The following is a 17,865-nucleotide window of genomic DNA, read 5'->3' on the forward strand; positions in this document are numbered from 1 at the left end:
TGCATCCAGCATCAATAATTCTCCTCACACTAGCTGGACCAATTAAAGGGCATTCTCCAGCTAGAAAGGTAACATAAACACAGGCTGTTTATAGTGCCTCCATAACATCTGGACATATTAAAGCAGGTTCACTGAGAGAAAATGCCCAACATGGACACTTTGTGGACACACACTTGATAATTTGAATGTGTTTCCTGTGAGTGTTTCACAGTTAAGGCCACCTTTGTTTTGCCAATAGGAAGATAGTAATTTGAAGTAGCAGTAGCAGCATGAGAAGATGATTAAAACCTCTTCAGTCTATGTAAAATCTCCCACAACCAACATCTAACATGTCTTTATTGCAAACAAAAATGGCTAACTTATCCTGTTTTTTCAGTGTCATTACTGGAAGTGTGCTTCCAGCCATTCTCAAAATGTAGCAGAGAAGAGAAAAAATGTTGAGTAAGTTAAAAAGAGACACATAAAAAGAACCTTAACACTGACTGCTGAAAGCTACTCTTAGGAACTCAACTTCAATTTTAATGTGTACTTAGCAAAAAGCTCAATATGCTTGTTGTCCAAACCTTGAGCTAATTACTAGTCAGCTGACTTGCAGTCCAGCCTATAAAAGGAACCTCTAATTTATGATAACCATTAGTCCTAATACACATTGTCATGGAAACACAGTGCAGTCCAGGACAGGAGACTGGGACACATAATGCATTCAAGTAAATGATAATATAATCAATTTAAAATGAACAGATGTAATGTAATTTTCTGTAGTAACGGATGCACAAATTGCCTTGTGATTGAGTCTGAGAGAAAAAAATTAAATGTGTGTGTGTTGGGAGGGGGCGGGGGGGGGGGGGGGGGGGGGGTTGTTTGGTGCACTAGGCCCAGCCAAGACTGATGGAGATAATTGAAGCAGGAAATTAATAATATCCAATATAATTTCCACTAACCAGTTTTCATGGAGTTGTTGCTGATACCTATCATAAGATGTCATAACTTTATGCCAGATTTTTTTCATCTAAATCATAAATGACTTTTCTACTGCAGAACAATAAAATCACTGCAGTTGCCTCAAAACTCGACGGAAGTGCAGTGATAAGATGTTTGGTTCAGTTACACTGTGAAACTCTGCATCCTACACCATCTTAATTTCTTTGTCCTCTATATTCTTGTCCTCCATGTGGTTCTCAGGGCTCTCTCAGTCGCTACTTGAACATCCAGACCAACGATTGGGTGGGCAGCTGCCGACTGGCTCACTCTGTCACCCGCGGCCTGGCCTACCTGCACACCGAGCTCTTTAAAGGAGGTGAGCTACACAGAGAGATTCAGAGTTAATTACTACCAAGACTGCCGCTTTCTCCTGTTACTGAAGCACAAACACATTTAAAGAATTGTCGTGGGAAATGGGAAAGTATCTTTGTTTTTAGCCCAGTTAGTTTGTTGCTGTGTTTTGTTTTGTTTTTTTTTTTAAGAAATGCTTTGGATAGCCTGTGTTTCTCTTTCTCCGCTCTGTTCCTAGTACTTTCAGCTGTCTTACTTGCTGCACACTGCAGCTGCACGTGGGTCAATTTGTCTTAGAGTGCTGTATATTCCTGCATTTTGAAAAACACACGTACACACTTAGCACACGCCCAGCCATGAGTATTTATAGACTGGCCTCAAGCTAGCCTCAGAGAGAGGGAAAAAGGGAGACAAACAAGAGAGGAGAGATAGGAATTGAGGTAATATGCGAATATCCCTGTAGCGTAGAGCTCGCTGGAGGCAGAGTCTCAAGTCACCAAACCTCAGCCTGATTGGCTACACTTGGCCCTCCTTTTTTTCTTTTTTAAGAAATGGCATGGGAAAGAAGGTACACTAATACTTTTTGTGAGTAAGAGAGACTGTAAGCCCAGACACCCTAACTTGCAGCACAAACAAGATAAACTTGTATTATTTTGCAAAGGAAAAAAGACAGAAGGGGCTAAAAGTCACAGGCAACAGGGACAGAGGGAGCTGGTGTTTGTTAGCTCTGTGCAGCAGCTAACAGCAGAATCTCTTGCCCCCCACCCCCACCCCCACCCCCTATTGGTCCTGCACATCAATAGCAGGCAGCACATAGCTGTGGTGACTTCCACAGCTTGCAGCAGTCTTCAGTGCACCCTCTGCTGGACAGAAGGATACTGCAAGTGGAGGCCATTGATATGATCTTAATCCCATTGTTGTAGATTAGATTAGAGGATTTAGTTGTCTGTTAATAGTGCAGCTTGTTTTGAACAGTGAGTAATGAGGGAAATCTGAATCTATGCATATATGAAGCCTTTTTTAATCAATTATCATTCATTAGCAAATCCCACAAAACCTGCTTGAGTGTGCTCTCTGAGAGGTTTTGGGAGTACTGTACATGCTAACATCCTTAATGAAAAAGAAATTAGCCTAAATTTTGCAATTCTCCCATTCTCCCTTCAAGACTTGTATAAGCCAGCGGTTTCACACAGGGACCTGAACAGCCGAAACATCCTCGTCAAAGCCGACGGCACGTGTGTCATTATCGACTTTGGCCTTTCCATGAAGCTGACAGGGAACAGAGCAGCACGGCACGGGGAAGAGGAAAACGCCGCTATAAGTGAGGTGAGTGTTCAGGAGGAAGCAGAGGATGCACCTGTATTGATGAGTGTAGTCTACTAGAAAGACAGCAGCAGAGGCAGGCAGTCAGGGTTAAACACGTCTCTGTATTTGCTTACTAAAACGGGGATAGACAGCAAACAGCAAAGAATAGACTGCATCTTACAAGCATCAAGTTCAGATGAAATGAAATGGCATGGCTACTGACTTAAACACGGAGAGGCTACAGGCTCCAGGAGATTATGTTTCTATAGAAAACAGTCAATGTGGTTTCTGGCATATATGCATTCATTTAGTTTAGCACTTTGTCAGCAAACATATAGCCTGCTAATATTTTGTCAAAGCTGAGATTATGAGATCTAATAATGTGATCCAACTACATCCACAGCAAACAAAACCCACCTGTGTCGGTGTTACAGTATTTCTGGACAGTTTAACAGTTCCACCACACCCCCACTTACACCTTCTTTGTCTTCCAGGTGGGGACTATCCGTTACATGGCCCCCGAGGTGCTTGAGGGCGCGGTGAACCTGAGGGACTGTGAGGCAGCACTAAAGCAGGTGGACATGTATGCCCTAGGCCTAGTCTACTGGGAGACCTTCATGAGATGTACTGACCTTTTCCCTGGTGAGTTAAATCAGCTTTGTGTTAAGTCATTCCTACTGTGGGACTGCAACTTAAGAATAGAACAGAACAGCCATTTATTGTCATTGTGCATGTACAACGAAATTATGTGTGCTGCACACCAACTGTGCAGGAGTAAAATATAAATAGTAAGACAGCAGGAATAAATAGCAAACAGACAAAATGTATACAAAACAAGAAAAAGGCACACATTAAATATAGAAAAGACTGTAAAGCTACTTGTTTTATGCTCAGGAAAGGAAGCACCAGCTGAAAGGTGCATTTTTAACAAACTTAATGGTTATTTCTGATATGTCATAGACATCTAAAACGAGGCTTTTCTCTTCCTGTCCCTGCTTACCCCTAGGAGAGTCTGTGCCAGAGTACCAGATGGCCTTCCAGGCGGAAGCAGGGAACCACCCAACATTTGAGGACATGCAAGTTTTGGTATCCAGGGAGAAGCAAAGGCCTAAATTCCCTGAGGCCTGGAAAGAGAACAGTCTGGTGCGTATGTATGTAGGGAATAGGGCTAAAATGAGAATGCTTTGAGAATACTGCTACATTGTAACAGGATAGCAAAACAATTCCACAAACAAAAAAGCTTAGAAATAGTCTGTTTTAGAGCTTGGCTATATAGCAAAATATTTTTTTCCCCATCAATCTTTTCCAAAGATGTTTACCCTGGCTTTATTTGTTCAGAAGCTAATTTTTCTGTAGCTCCAAAATCCTGTTTATGTGTGAGGGAAAAACTAGTAATGTTTACAAAAATACTTGCGTACATGTGGATGGTGAAGATGATGAAGTTGTGTAGAAAGGCAGGACGAGTTTGGAAGCGATCCAATCAGAAGTAATCTCAGTAAGGTCAGACACGCACAATTTGATCTGCTCCCAACAAACAGGCTGGGAGGATGGCCTCAGCCCATGAAAATGCAACAAAATGCCAGTGCTCAGAAGGAAGAGAAGAGTAGACGTATTGATATCGAGGACAATTTGTGAAGCTACTCTCACTGGTAAAAACACTAAAAATCAACTGATAACTTTAGATTTAGTCTTATGATATCTCTTAGTCTTATGATACTTAGTTCACTAAAACTTTAAGAACTTAGAAGTTTTAGTGAAAAGAATGAATAAAACAAAATCAAAATTTGCAGTCGAAATGACCACTGTTTCCAGAAACCTAGCTCTGGGTTTGGTTCAATTGGACATACACTTGATTACATAGTCCAAAACAAACCACCAAACCCCCCGATTGTTTATAATTTCTCTGTGTGTGTTGCAGGTGGAGAGTTCATTTTCTAAAGTTACTCCAGCTTAGGGGATAAATGACAAAATCCAGAAAGTGTTTCTATTACAAGCACTGCAGTGTTGATATTGTTGATACTAGTCATGTAGTTAATAGCCATAATATACTGTGTTTTCCAGGCGGTTCGATCTCTGAAAGAGACAATGGAGGACTGCTGGGACCAGGACGCAGAGGCTCGCCTCACAGCTCAGTGCGCTGAGGAGCGTCTGGCGGAGCTGCTCCTCATATGGGACCGCTCCAAGTCTGTCAGCCCTACACTCAACCCCATGTCCACTACACTGCACAACGAGAGGTATGTTTCAACAAAGCCACATCCTGTCATTGTATTCATTGTTTCAAATGATCTTGCTGAGGTTTTCAACACTGTTTCTTTGATCCAGAAATCGCATGACGCCAAAGTCTGGCCCGTACACAGACCATTCGTCTACGTACATTGAAGAGCATGAAGGTGTAGCCAAGAACACGCAGGTGGATGCAACTAGTTCTTTGACTGGTAGAGTTGGGGTTGGGACCGGAGAGAGGAACAGGAATTCCATCAACCAGGAGCGTCAGCAGCAAGCAAACGCCCGTCTGCCCAGCCCAGAAAGCAGCACCACCAGCATGGGCATGAGAGGTAGCCCTTCAGCCTCTACTACGACTACCACTATCATCTCTGAGTCAGAGGGACTCGCAGGGGCCACCACAGTGCCCGTGTGCCTACATCTTACCCAAGAAGACCTGGAAACCACAAAGCTGGACCCTAAAGAAGTAGACAAAAACCTGAAGGAGAGCTCGGATGAGAACTTAATGGAGCACTCCCAGAAGCAGTTCTGCTCACCAGACCCACTGAGTCCTGGCAGTTCCAGCCTGCTTTATCCTCTTATAAAGATGGCGAGTGAGGTCTCCGGCACATCAGACACTGCTGCCACAATGCCCACTACCATCTTTCCCTTGCCCAAGCAGCAAAACTTGCCCAAGAGACCATCCAGTCTGCCCCTGCGCAACAAGCCTGTCAAGAAGGAATCCTCCTCCTCTTCACTAAGGTTTAAGTTTGGGCGCTCAGGAAAGTCCAACCTGCGGCAGGTGGAGGGAACAAAGATGAACATTAGTACAGTTACGGGCACAAATTCGGCTGGAGAGGTTCACCGAGGCACAGGCACAAACAACTTACCTGTTCGACGGGATACACATGCCAATGCAGCCATTAACGGCACCGTCAATGGTCACGTCAGTGCTGGGATCTCATCCATAGTAACAGGTGGAGCGACAGGTTTTGGAGGCTCCAACATAACTCACAATGGATCTGGAGCTCTGAGGTCAGATGACAGCCGGCTGTCGCTCGGCGTCATCACAGCCAGCCCCGATGAACACGAGCCTCTTTTGAGCCAAGAACGAGAGCAGCCCGATCAAAGAGACGCGTCCACGAATGTGACCGCTCTCCGCTCGGCCCGACCCAACACCAACAACAACAACAGCAACACGGGGCATGGCCAGGGGGATGGCGACAGCGGCGGAGAAAGTGATGAAGGCGAGCCAGAGGGAAGCAGTGAGGGGACAAGCAGGGAAACTACGGTGCCCCCAGGAGAAAGCTCACTGTCGGGCACTGTTGCAACAGACCCCCAGGGGGAAGCTCCAGTCACCATGAGAGGAGAGGCCCTGCTCAGGCAGCCCAGAGCCCGTAGGCCAGAGAGACCTAACTCTCTGGATCTGTCCTTCACAACACAGGACCTGGCCTCACTAGGTGAGAATCATTTGCAAGTATTCTGTAGTTGTATTGGCCCATTGGATCATACTGCAGTGTAATTGTCTAAAAACAACTCTTAAATTTCTCAGAGGGTTCAGTAATTTCCAAACAGAGCAGGTCTCTGTTGTTTATATTAAATATCACTGAACAGGGAGAAATGGTACATCTCCATGAGGGGCTGTTTTCAGTGGCAGCTAATCCAATTTGTTGCTAAACTGACTATTTTTGGAAGCACAAAGGTAGGTGTGTGTGTGTGTGTGTGTGTGTGTGTGTGTGTGTGTGTGTGTGTGTGTGTGTGTGTGTGTGTGTGTGTGTGTGTGTGTGTGTGTGTGTGTGTGTGTGTGTGTGTATTTCGGGCTTTGAACCACACATATTGTAGATACATTCAGTGTTAATTTGACTGCAGATAAAACGTATTGGCAAGAAGCCCCAGAGTATCACTAGACTAAATCTAATAATCACATTTGACAAATAAAGTACTTCAAACAGCCCTCTGTTGCTAAATTGTATTATAACTAATTGTAATCCATCCGTTATTAACTATGCACATGAAAGTCAATTTGCTCATAACAGATGTCTGCAATATATAATGGAAGCATGAAGTTTGAAAGACATAATGTTTACTAGGCACAAAGAGTGTTGTTGCATTATGGGAAATGTAGGGTCCAAAGCTTTTTGTAGGTTACACAGTCAAAATTGCTGCTTCTGCTGCTTTGATTTTGGTCATTCTTCTTTTTTCTTCTTCTTCTTTTTTATGCTCCAGTTATTGGATTTATTATCAGTAGTTTTTTGTTTATTAAAATAATAATAATAATAATAATAATGTTGGAAAAAAGAGGCTTGTGAAATGTAGAAATCAATAGTTTAAACTGAACTGTTGGTCAAAATAAGAAACATTATTAGATATATTTTATTCTTTGTTTCATTTAGAATATTTTAGAAATTAAATGTCTAATCCAGCAATTCAGTTAATAATCAGTGGTTAATAGAAAAGAAGGTCCTTATCAAAATGTGTAGTTTTTCATGGCCTCTTTAATGATTTTCATGCACAAAGGTGTTGCTACATTGCTCATTAATCATTGTTCCACCCTGTTTTCCAGGAGACGGTTTAGTCCAGCCAGATGGAGCGTTGGGGACCGGAGATAAGATCAAGAAGCGCGTCAAAACCCCTTATTCTCTGAAAAAGTGGCGACCCACCACATGGGTCATCTCTACAGATACCCGGGGGCCAGAAGTTAACAACAATGGCTCTACCCGAGGTCAAAGTCACAGTCAGAACCGGCCCAAGTCCAGTTCAGCCATCTACCTGCGGGGGGGCAGCTTGGCCAGCGAACCCAGTGACACGCATGTGTAAACTTTGACCCTCTAACAAGCCCGGCAACACTAACTAGAGAGCACTTATTATTTTATTTTGTGTGGAGCTCTCTGCTCTGAATCAGCACGAGGAAGCTATGGAATATGTCACAAACCAACAATAGAGTCTGATCATGTACAGTAATTAGGTCTGTCCCGCTCCTGTGTGTCCTTCTGATGGCATTGCTTTAAATGGAATCCAGCTATGCAGCATTTTCATTGGCTTCTGTTTCTGCATTGTTTGTTTTGTGTTTTTTAAATCTTGGTTTGAAGTTTCATAGTGGTACATTAATTCATTTTTTTTTTATTTGTGCACTTTGAATGAATTTGAAATCAGTGTTTCCTAAACGTGTCTGTTGCGACCAAGACGAAGATTGGTCTCTAAACTTAAACAGGCGATGAAAAAACAATCAACACTCGAGCGCTCGGTTACTCCCCCTTTGCTCTATCGAGTAAAGTGAGAGTGGGCTCTGTAAACAAATTAATGGTCTTAAAAGACAAAGCAACTTTTTAAACATTTTCCTTGTATGCAATACCAATTGTTGTCTCATGACTTTGTATCCTCTTTTTGTATCATACCTTTTAATTGTGCAATAGGATGTAGCTTTTAGATGCTTTCAGTGTTTTTATTGCTTCGATTTTTTTATCCTGTTGTTATTTTGATATGTTAATCTCTGTTGCACTTATGAATAGTCACAGTCGTTTTGTAAACAATCCATCGCACACTATTGTAACCCTCGCTCCCCCCAACCTGACTCACGAGGAGAAAATAGCTGACAATCCTCCTCTTTGGACTATCTTTATGGGAACGCTAACACAAAAGAATCAGTCCCAGCTGACTTAAAAGTGGGCTGATGTGGAACTTGTCTGCTTGCACAATTACACCAGTAACAAATCTCATTCTGGGGTCTTACAATCACTGGAGCTGAACTTACAGAGGCATCTGTTACAGTGGCTGACTGGAGTCACTGTACCACTATCATTTGACCTCAGTATGGACTCTGCATTTAGCTGTCTGTCTGCAAGACATGAAATATTACAAACCCCAGATTCTGCTGTTCAAACACAAATCAAAAACTGAAGAAAAAAAACACACTGAAGCACGCTGGATATTACTTTTTTGTTTCTTGTCGTCTCATCCCCTGACGGTGGAGTGAGTGATGTGTGTGTGTGTTGCGTGAATGTGCACGTGTTATTTACTCGCGCTGTACAGGCGTGCTGAAATGTCGACATACTCATTCTGTATTTTCAGCGCCGCTTCAGGGCGTATGAAAAGATCTCATTTATGTTTTTTGTAATCTGTAGTTTGTATCAAAAAAACAATCCTTACATGTATCGCATTAATATTTGCATCATTTTTATGGTATTGTGTTTTGCATTCAATGGACATTGCCTTTGATTCCATTGCTATGCATCTGCTTGGTACAGTTTCTGTAAACATTTTCAAGTCAATATGGAAGAAGAAAAACCCCTCAATAAATGTATGAAATAATTGTTGGGTATATACGTTTAATCTGTGTTTGGATTCATGCCTTTGGTGCCCCTGAGGTGTTGTCAGCATTATTCAGAAGAAAAACATTTGTGGACGATGTGCAAGGTTAGAACCTGCTGTGAAATAGCTATTTTATTTATTTAACACCATATTTACCACTTTTATGCTATGAAAACAAGAAGAATTTTCAAAATAACTATATTGTATAGTCTTTTCTGGTCTTGGTCACACAATTTTTGAACATTTTGTTTGTGCAAAATTAATGTGGCACAATGTTGGTCACTGCCACTGGTAAATCTGCTGATAGCTGTCACTGAGGCCAATATTGACAAAAAAAAAAGGTGATTACTTATTGTTTTCTTTTGCTTTTGTTTGTTTTTTTGTTTTTCGTCAGGAAGGACATCGGCGTTATAATCTTCCAACTCAAACATCGCTGTGGTGGCCTCTTGTGAATAAGGAAAGAGTCTAAAGTGTTTTAAGACGCTTAACAGAACAACAGTGGCAGCACCAAAGGACTACAGAGTCGTAAGCTACACTTCTACAGCCGCACGATGAAACACTTGGCTGTCTTGGACGTAAATCAATGGAATCATTCAAACAGAAATAATATCGGTTGGGGTTTTTTTTTGTTTTGCTTTTGTCTTTTTTGCACCCCTGTCGACCAACCCTCTTAATTCTCAGTGATTAATCAACACTAGGTAGTCATATCCTCTCGCGCTTGTTTACTTCACCACTGTTCTCCGCTGTCTGCTCCACGCACCCTAGCAACTGCAGCATCAGCACGGGCAGCTCAGCGTTGGTAAGCTACGTCAGAGCACTTCTTCTGCGCCAAGTCAGCCGGGAGCAGCCAGGACGTACCGGAAGTCGATCAGATTACATTCAAAATAAAGTGCCACAAACCTACGCTTTTTCGTGTTTTTTTTTTAATTATTATTTTGTATCATCATAACTAAGAAATTCAAAGTGAAAAACGGCTAATATAATCGTTTATTTGTAAAAATGATACTATAAAAATTATGGTTATCTGCTTTATACTACTTTCTAATGATTTCATTAGTTGAGCAACGAAATTAAGATGCAATCCTCTCAGTGCAAAAGAATAATACAAAACTACAATAAAGTCATGTGTGTGTGTGTCTATACAAAAACGAAAAACACAATTATTTCCGTATTGCACTTATAATAATAATAATAATAATAATAATATAGCGCTTTTCGAGGCCCTCAAAGCGCTTTACAATTCCACTATTCATTCACTCTCACATTCACACACTGGTGGAGGCAAGCTACAGTTGTAGCCACAGCTGCCCTGGGGCAGACTGACAGAAGCGAGGCTGTCAGATCGCGCCATCGGCCCCACTTCTCCTCATTTGCCGGTGTTGATGTAAATACCAAAGATGACTGTTGTCGTGATCATATATATTAAAGTGAAAGTACCAAATGATCATGATTACGTGGACCTGACAGCGTGCAGATTTGATTTAGAAGATAACAACCGGAAGTATCGGTTACACCGACTGACTTCACACTGCACTGGTCCCTCCCGTTGTGTGAGCGGAGGCTAGCCCAGCATCACCGCCTTCTTCTTTCTATCCTTTCTGAATGTGTTATTCCTGTCTTGTTTTTTGTTGTTGTTGTTTGTTTGTTTAGTTCTTTTTCCAGCTCATCACAAACTCCACAGACGAGGCACCCTCGCTCTGTTTTTAACAGTTATTTTCTTCGAACACAAAGCGTTTGGCTAGACGCTTAAAGCTGTCGCGTTGCTTCAGCCGGGAGAGAAAAACATCCATCCCCGACGTCTCGAGGAGGCAGGGTGCGAACACAGCAACGCCCATTTTGACACAAGCGGTATCGCTGCTGTCCTCACGAAGGCCGTGTTTCTATTTTTCCCTCTTTTTCGGTGTCTACATTTGATATCTGAGTCTACCTTCCTTACTTGTAATCTTCACCCTGGTCATTCTGCCCTGCCTTTTCTCATCGCATCTGTAGCATCTTCGAGTAGTGGCAACAGGGTCCGGGGCTGCCGAAGAGCTCCATGCCCCTTTGCATGCAGCGCACCGAGACTGCATTTTGCAGGTGAGTCTGTTTTTACATACACAAGGTCAGAAATTTGGATGATGTTCCTGAGCATGGGTTATAGCACCAGCGTGGAATATGTTTTTGTATGTGTGAGGAGGGGTGGCGTGCTTCCCACCAAACACAATCGGCCTACATTTCACCGTGCAGGCTTTTGTATGGAGATGAACGTGCAGGGAGCATTTATTTTTCGTGTTAAGGTCCTCTCATCTAAGGGATATTTCATCCCCTAATATGTCAAGTTAGCATGGAGGGTAGATAGTAATAAAACAGGCAATGTTCAACATTTAGAATTAAAGCCACATCTATTCTCGTAGTGGTTCGGGCCATGTTCTTAGGCCAAAAAATGTTCTGTTGTTCATGTTGTTCTGACAACAACATAACAGAAGGTTGAGCCACTCTTCTATTATTTCTGCTACTACTACTGCTGCTACCAGTGTTACTATTGCTGGTAGCGTACACTGTGCAGGTGATTTGTGGGCAGCCGCTGAGGCAGGAAAAAGCTGCCATCAAAATAAAGTCTTGGGAGCATTTCACTGGCAGACTGCTGATGCTGAAAACCCCGCTTAGTCACACACACAACCAAGTTCTCTTGTGTGTTAATAATGATCAGAAACCCCCCCCCCCCCCCCCCCCCACACACACACACACACACCACCGACGTTTCCTAGCAACAGCTATATGCACTGGTCAAGGCCCCTGCCAAATTTAGCTCAAGGACACACACACACACTACCAGTCAGAGCTGTGTGTTTGCATTTATGGATTCATGTTCTATTCATTTCAACATTATAAGAGAAGATGAATGAGTTGATTCTTTGTTATCCATTAAAACTGTCTGCAGTGTGTGTTTGCACTGTTGCACTGCCGTTCTGCTGTCATAGCAGATGAGGGAGAATTCTGATGTTGAACTGTACTTTTTGGTATTTAAACTTTGTAAATAATCATGATCTCAATATTGAAAATGTAATTCATTAGAATGCAAAGAATTCTCTGTTCTCAGAGAATGCATAGACTCAGAATTACATAAAAGAAGCTGTTGTTAATGCTATATCAACAACCCTACAGTGAGATGGACAGAATCACTATAAGTGGCGTTATATACAAGGTTGTAATATACTGTGTATACCAAATTTTTGCCTATACACCAGCGGTCCCCAACCTTTTTTGCGCCACGGACCGGTTTATGCCCGACAATATTTTCACGGACCGGCCTTTAAGGTGTCGCGGATAAATACAACAAAATAAAACTAGTACCGGTACCGAAAAAAAGAAGATTTATTCATAACACACGTGAAAAGACCCAGGAAAACCGAGTTAATGATAAAAACGATAACAAAATAACGCTGAAAACCATACATTTCACACCTGAGCCTCAACTCTCGCGGACCGGTACCAAACGACTCACGGACCGGTACCGGTCCGAGGCCCGGGGGTTGGGGACCGCTGCTATACACAATCCTAGAGGTTTTGTGCAATTCACTGATGGTGCTGGTACCCTGGATGCAAGAACCCATGGGTGTCAGTGAATCACTGCAAAACCTCAACCTGCAGCCAGGGTCAGTTGGGTACGCTCCCCTGCTCTCATTTAAGGTGTCTTAATGCCATTAACCAGGGGGTTGTGTGAGCCTGGCATAGCTGCTCTGCCCAGCATGGGATGGATTAACATCAATCTGGCCACACACACACACACACACACACACACACACACACACACACACACACACACACACACACACACACACACACACAGACTCCCTGACACAAACGTAAATACACACAGACCTAGACAGACAGAGCGAGCTTATCCCATTGGCCAGCTGTATGTCTGGTGATTTGTTGATGTGTTTACATCAAACGTCTTTACATCTCTAGATCTACTCAAACTCATTTTCTGTTTTCCCTTCAGACTGCATCTGTGGCCTTAACCTTCTAGATTTCTCCTCTGATTGTCCTCGACGCCTCCGGCATTCCCCCCTTCTCTCCCTCTGAGCAGTCTGCTCCCTCATTCTCCTCTCGGTTTCCCGCCATTGCGTCCAGCTGTGGCCCTCACAGGGCACGCTCGCTGGCTCTCACCTGACAGGTCCCTGGCCTCAGGACGACAGCCAGCAACAACACATTCCCTACATGAGGGACAAAGCGACGCAGGTGAGTATAGCGTCTCTTTGTGTAGTAATAATTGTGAGATACACAAAGTTTGCATTTTGTTTATATGTGCAGGCCATAATACATAGTAAAAGTATTATTACTGTTACTGGAAGAGGAAAGAACCCAAAGTGCTGACTGACATAAGGAAGAAAAATTAACAGTCTTAAAAATAAATTGTAGGAATTTTATGTTGCCCTTTTTCAGGCTTATTGGGCAACAGCTTAAGATGCGTTTCAGTCATCCTCTTCCCAGGCACAGCAGGTATATGTGGGTGGTTTCTGCAAGACTGCAGGAAGAGAGGTTGGTTAGGTTTGGGAGGACATTATAGACTGACTGGATAAACTTGATCTAGGGTGGCTCAGCCTTCCATAGTTTTAACCACAAGATATTCCAGTTCATTAACTGCTCCCATAAATTCCACACCCTTTGCTGCCGCGTCCCAACCATCCTACTGCATTGGGTTTCCTCTACCCCTGCTTGGGTCAGTTCCTGGACCTACTGGCTTCTTTCCCTTCCTTGGGCCTTGCCCTGTTGAGGTTCCAGAGCTCTCCACTTCCTGCCTGTCCTTACCTCTTATGCCAACCAAGGAGACTCTGGTGTTACTGGAGTCTCTATACAGCATCATCTCTGTTGTTTGGGTTTGTCTGAAAACCATGAATTCTTCTGACAGTCTGCTCAAGAGGAGTCACATCTTATTCTTCCTCCCATATAAAGCTGCCTCTGTGTAATTCATAGTCCTGCAAAAGTGTCTATCTGCGTACACGCTTCAGTTCGGACAGTAAGCGGACAGATATATGCTTCCGTGCAGTCCTCTAAAATCCCAGCTGAACATAACTGTATGACCTGTGTGTCTGGCAAATGCTGATTGGTTCACCGGTGGGTGGAACAGGGCAGACAGCTGAACAGAAGGGAACAGAAGAACCATGAAAAATATTTTGTTTTTTTAAAAAAATAGAGAATGAAAAGCAGAAACAGTGTTTGCAGTATTTTTCACTTCAGCACTTTGTATGTTATGACTGCACTCTTTTCTGCAGCTGGCTGACAAACCAGCAGCAGCATAAGCAAGAGTGGCGCACAAACCGGTTTTACCAGACACTTTGTACACTGCCTTGATAACAGAGCTCTCCACAGGTAGACAGGCCATCCCAGACTGCTAACAGACTGTCAGCGTGCTACCCTTGCTGAACCACAAATCCACTTTAGGCTACAAGGAAGGGCCAACCACCTACTAGCAATCGTGCTCCCAAACCCATAATGGCCAGTGTGACATTGTAAACCAGCAGTGTGGCAGGATGCCATGCCAGTAAATCCAGCCCTTGAACTTTACTGCCAACACTTTACTGATTTGTCCAACAATATAAGCCAGGTTTTCAGCTCTCTGGTGTTTCATGAGTTATGGTTGTGTCACTCGGTTTGCTGTTGGAAGACCTTCCCCAGGCTCTTAACTGGCTTCTCAGTTATAACATAAAAAACATGTGCTGCACCCATCCTATAAGTCAGTTCTATAAATGGGGAGTTGGTGTTGTCTGTTTAAATAATCCCTATATATTTGATTAAGAACTGTCAAATGTTTTTTGGTTTCAGCTGTATTTTTTTCCTGTTTAGCAGTTTTAAGCTTGTGTGTTTGAGCTTTAGTTCTGAACAGTGTATGTGTGGATCTGTGTGTGTCAGACTCCCAGGGCCTGGGCAGATGAGAGGAGGAGGGGCTCACACAAACGCTCGGCCTCCTGTGGGAGCACCGACCAGCTCAAGGAGGTCACTTTCTTACCTGATTACAGGCCCAAATAAACAACAAATTACAATACGGGTGTTGGAACATACTGAATCCCTTGTTTCTCAGCATGCCACCGTTAACACTGATGTCTGTATGTGCTCTCTTCAGATCGCCAAATTGCGTCAGCAGCTACAGCGCAGCAAACGCAGCAGCCGCCATCGGAGGGACAAAGAGCGCAAGGCCCCTTTCAATGGCAGCCACACCATTATCCAATCGCAGGTGACTAATAGAGACAGCATGCAGGTTGGAGGAAGACTGTGTTGGGTACCCAATCTGGGTTTTTGAGGACGTCCCACTTTCTCGATGTCCTTATTTAGCTCCAGTGTGTGTGTGATGTAGACGTACGTACACATTTAGTGGCCACTCATGTCATTCTACTGTATGCGACAGAGATGGCAGTAGGGCCACTCACACGTTCCCTGTGGAGTCTGTTGCAATGCAGCTGTCCTGTATTCTGGATGTCCTGGAAGAAAATGAATGACTGGCTCAGATATAGTGCATTTATGCTATAGCAAACGTTAGTTCAGATAAATTATCTCCACATTTGTTTCTTTCTATGGCATTGACCGTTTAAAGCAGCGGCCCCCAACCTTTTTTGCGCCACGGACCGGTTTGTGCCCGACAATATTTTCACGGAATGGCCTTTAAGGTGTCGCGGATAAATACAACAAAGTAAAACTAGTACCGGTACCGAAAAAAAGAAGATTTATTCATAACACACGTGAAAAGACCCAGGAAAACCGAGTTAACGAAAAAAACGATAACAAAATAACACTAAAAACCGATAAAAACCCTGAAAACCATACATTTCACACCCGAGTCTCACTCTCGCGGCACGGTACCAAATGACTCACGTACCGGTCCGTGGCCCGGGGGTTGGGGACCGCTGGTTTAAAGTCACTAAACCCCCAGATGACGTTTGTAATAAATTTGGTTTGTCTGTGTTTTTGCAGTCGCCTATGCCTAAGACCATTCTGATACCCATCCCTATATCCAAGTCGTCGGCCCCTCGTTTCCGCAACAGCGTGGAGGGCCTTAACCAGGAGATCGAACGCATCATCATCCGTGACACCCCCGAGAAGGACGAGACCATTGTTGTGAGTTTCAATGAGTTAACGTGCTCCCAGTGTGTTAAATGTCGTGTCCTTCCCTAAAAAAAACCCAAATCTCAGATTGGTTTCTTTTTTAAAGATTGGGGATATAATTGTGATTTTGTGTGTGTTCGTGCAACAGCCACAAGATGTCCCCGATGGGCACCGTGCACCCCCTCCTGTCCCCCTACAGCGAAGTAGCAGTACCCGCAGCATCGACACGCAGACTCCCTCTGGCGGGGGCCTGAGCAGTAACCATAGCAACTGCAGTAGCCGTCCCGACTCCATCTCACCCTCCTACCTCACCGTCCTCAACGACACGTGTGGAGGCAGCCCATACGAGGACAAAGGTGACCAACGCACGCATACATACAAGAGTCAAAACCAGACACATAGCGGTGCCTTTGTGAGCTCGACGTGTCGCTAACCCACCTTCTTGCTTATTCTCAGAGCTGGGACCTTGCTCCCCGCTGCCCAAATACGCCGCCTCTCCTAGACCCAACAACAGCTACATGTTCAAGAGAGAACCTCCAGAGGGCTGTGAGAAGGTCAAAGTGTCTGAGGAGTCAATGTGAGTGGAAAAGGAGGTGTTCAGCGTCCTTCCAGTTGGAGACCAGCTGCTAACCCTAACCCATAAAATCACATAGAACAACCAAAATCGACATCAAATATGCCAAGTACCGTTTGTGTGTGTGTGTGTGTGTGTGTGAGCGAACCTTAATTTATCTCTCCACAGTTACATTGTTGTCCAAACGCCATTAAAGGTGTCTAAGTGTTTTTCTAAGTGTGTCAAGAGTTTTGCAAAATCATGATGAACTTGTATAAAAACGAGAGGTTAACATGTAGGCTAAATATGACTCTGCATGTGTTTCCAGGCCCAAGCCTCTGCAGGAGATCCCTCCCTTTCTGTGTCCTGACCGCAACAAGGTCAACTTCATTCCTAACAGCGGCTCTGCCTTCTGCCTCGTCAGCATCCTCAAGCCCTTACTCCCCGCCCCGGACCTCAACTTTCGTTCCGGCGTGGGCCTGCAAAGCCTGTCCCCATCCCTTGTGCCTCTGTCCACCCAGCCCTGCCTCCTGGAGGAGCCGGAGAGTTTCTGATGCCCCCCCTGCAGCCTTCCAGTCCGCACACACCCCTTCCTTTCCTCTAAAACAGCCTCCCCCCACCAACATAATCCAAAAACATTTGAGGAAATGGCCCTTCTGCTCTAAAAAACTGCCTTCAGCATGCCAGCTAAGCTCTCTCTGATGTCCTTATCTTGTTCAAAAAGCGCTTCCCACTGCCTCTCCTCATCAGACAACTACAATGTGAGAGTCCTGCAGGCCTGAGCAGACCTCTGCAGCTAACATTTCATCGCTTTCTTCTACCTTAGTGCTGGTTATTGTTCCTGTTTTTTGGGAGGAAAAGGGAGGAAGGACAGACTCTTTTATTTCATCGTATTATACCATGGCGCCTTTCCACGGACATATCTTTTTTTCTATCTGTAGTTATTTCTCTTGATATGAAATATGCCTTCCATGATAACAAAAAAAGGCTGCTGGTTTCCTTAGTGACCTAGAGTTTGACCACAGAGGCTAATTTTGGTGCTGCCAGAAAATATAGTAGCAAAACTTCAAGAGTCGGGAAAAAGACGAGTTCAAAATGTGCCTGATATTTTTCACTGATTTCCCTGAGTCATCATAGTGCTC

The 17,865-nt window shown here is 43.9% G+C and overlaps 2 protein-coding genes across 2 annotated transcripts in view; both read left to right on the forward strand.

The window, feature by feature from the left end:
* The window catches only part of LOC146361047 (bone morphogenetic protein receptor type-2-like), a 34,538-nt gene extending 25,450 nt beyond the window's left edge, over window positions 1-9,088 (forward strand). The window contains exons 7-13 of the mRNA XM_084922086.1: window positions 1,183-1,297; window positions 2,438-2,598; window positions 3,072-3,219; window positions 3,584-3,720; window positions 4,639-4,811; window positions 4,900-6,239; window positions 7,343-9,088. Coding sequence (XP_084778212.1) covers window positions 1,183-1,297; window positions 2,438-2,598; window positions 3,072-3,219; window positions 3,584-3,720; window positions 4,639-4,811; window positions 4,900-6,239; window positions 7,343-7,596 — 2,328 coding nt within the window. The 3' untranslated portion in view covers window positions 7,597-9,088. The remainder of the gene's footprint in view (window positions 1-1,182; window positions 1,298-2,437; window positions 2,599-3,071; window positions 3,220-3,583; window positions 3,721-4,638; window positions 4,812-4,899; window positions 6,240-7,342) is intronic.
* A 1,510-nt stretch (window positions 9,089-10,598) lies between these two features.
* The window catches only part of fam117ba (family with sequence similarity 117 member Ba), a 9,491-nt gene continuing 2,224 nt past the window's right edge, over window positions 10,599-17,865 (forward strand). The window contains exons 1-9 of the mRNA XM_084922030.1: window positions 10,599-10,900; window positions 11,077-11,163; window positions 13,073-13,311; window positions 14,983-15,066; window positions 15,194-15,304; window positions 16,039-16,182; window positions 16,319-16,526; window positions 16,627-16,747; window positions 17,052-17,865. The exon at window positions 17,052-17,865 is cut by the window's right edge and continues 2,224 nt beyond it. Of these exons, the coding sequence (XP_084778156.1) occupies window positions 13,291-13,311; window positions 14,983-15,066; window positions 15,194-15,304; window positions 16,039-16,182; window positions 16,319-16,526; window positions 16,627-16,747; window positions 17,052-17,277 (915 nt within the window). The 5' untranslated portion in view covers window positions 10,599-10,900; window positions 11,077-11,163; window positions 13,073-13,290 and the 3' untranslated portion in view covers window positions 17,278-17,865. The remainder of the gene's footprint in view (window positions 10,901-11,076; window positions 11,164-13,072; window positions 13,312-14,982; window positions 15,067-15,193; window positions 15,305-16,038; window positions 16,183-16,318; window positions 16,527-16,626; window positions 16,748-17,051) is intronic.

This window comes from Perissodus microlepis, chromosome 23 (assembly GCF_051167445.1).
Source record: "Perissodus microlepis isolate ML-2025 ecotype Zambia chromosome 23, ASM5116744v1, whole genome shotgun sequence".
In the NCBI taxonomy this organism is placed as follows: Eukaryota; Metazoa; Chordata; class Actinopteri; order Cichliformes; family Cichlidae; genus Perissodus; species Perissodus microlepis.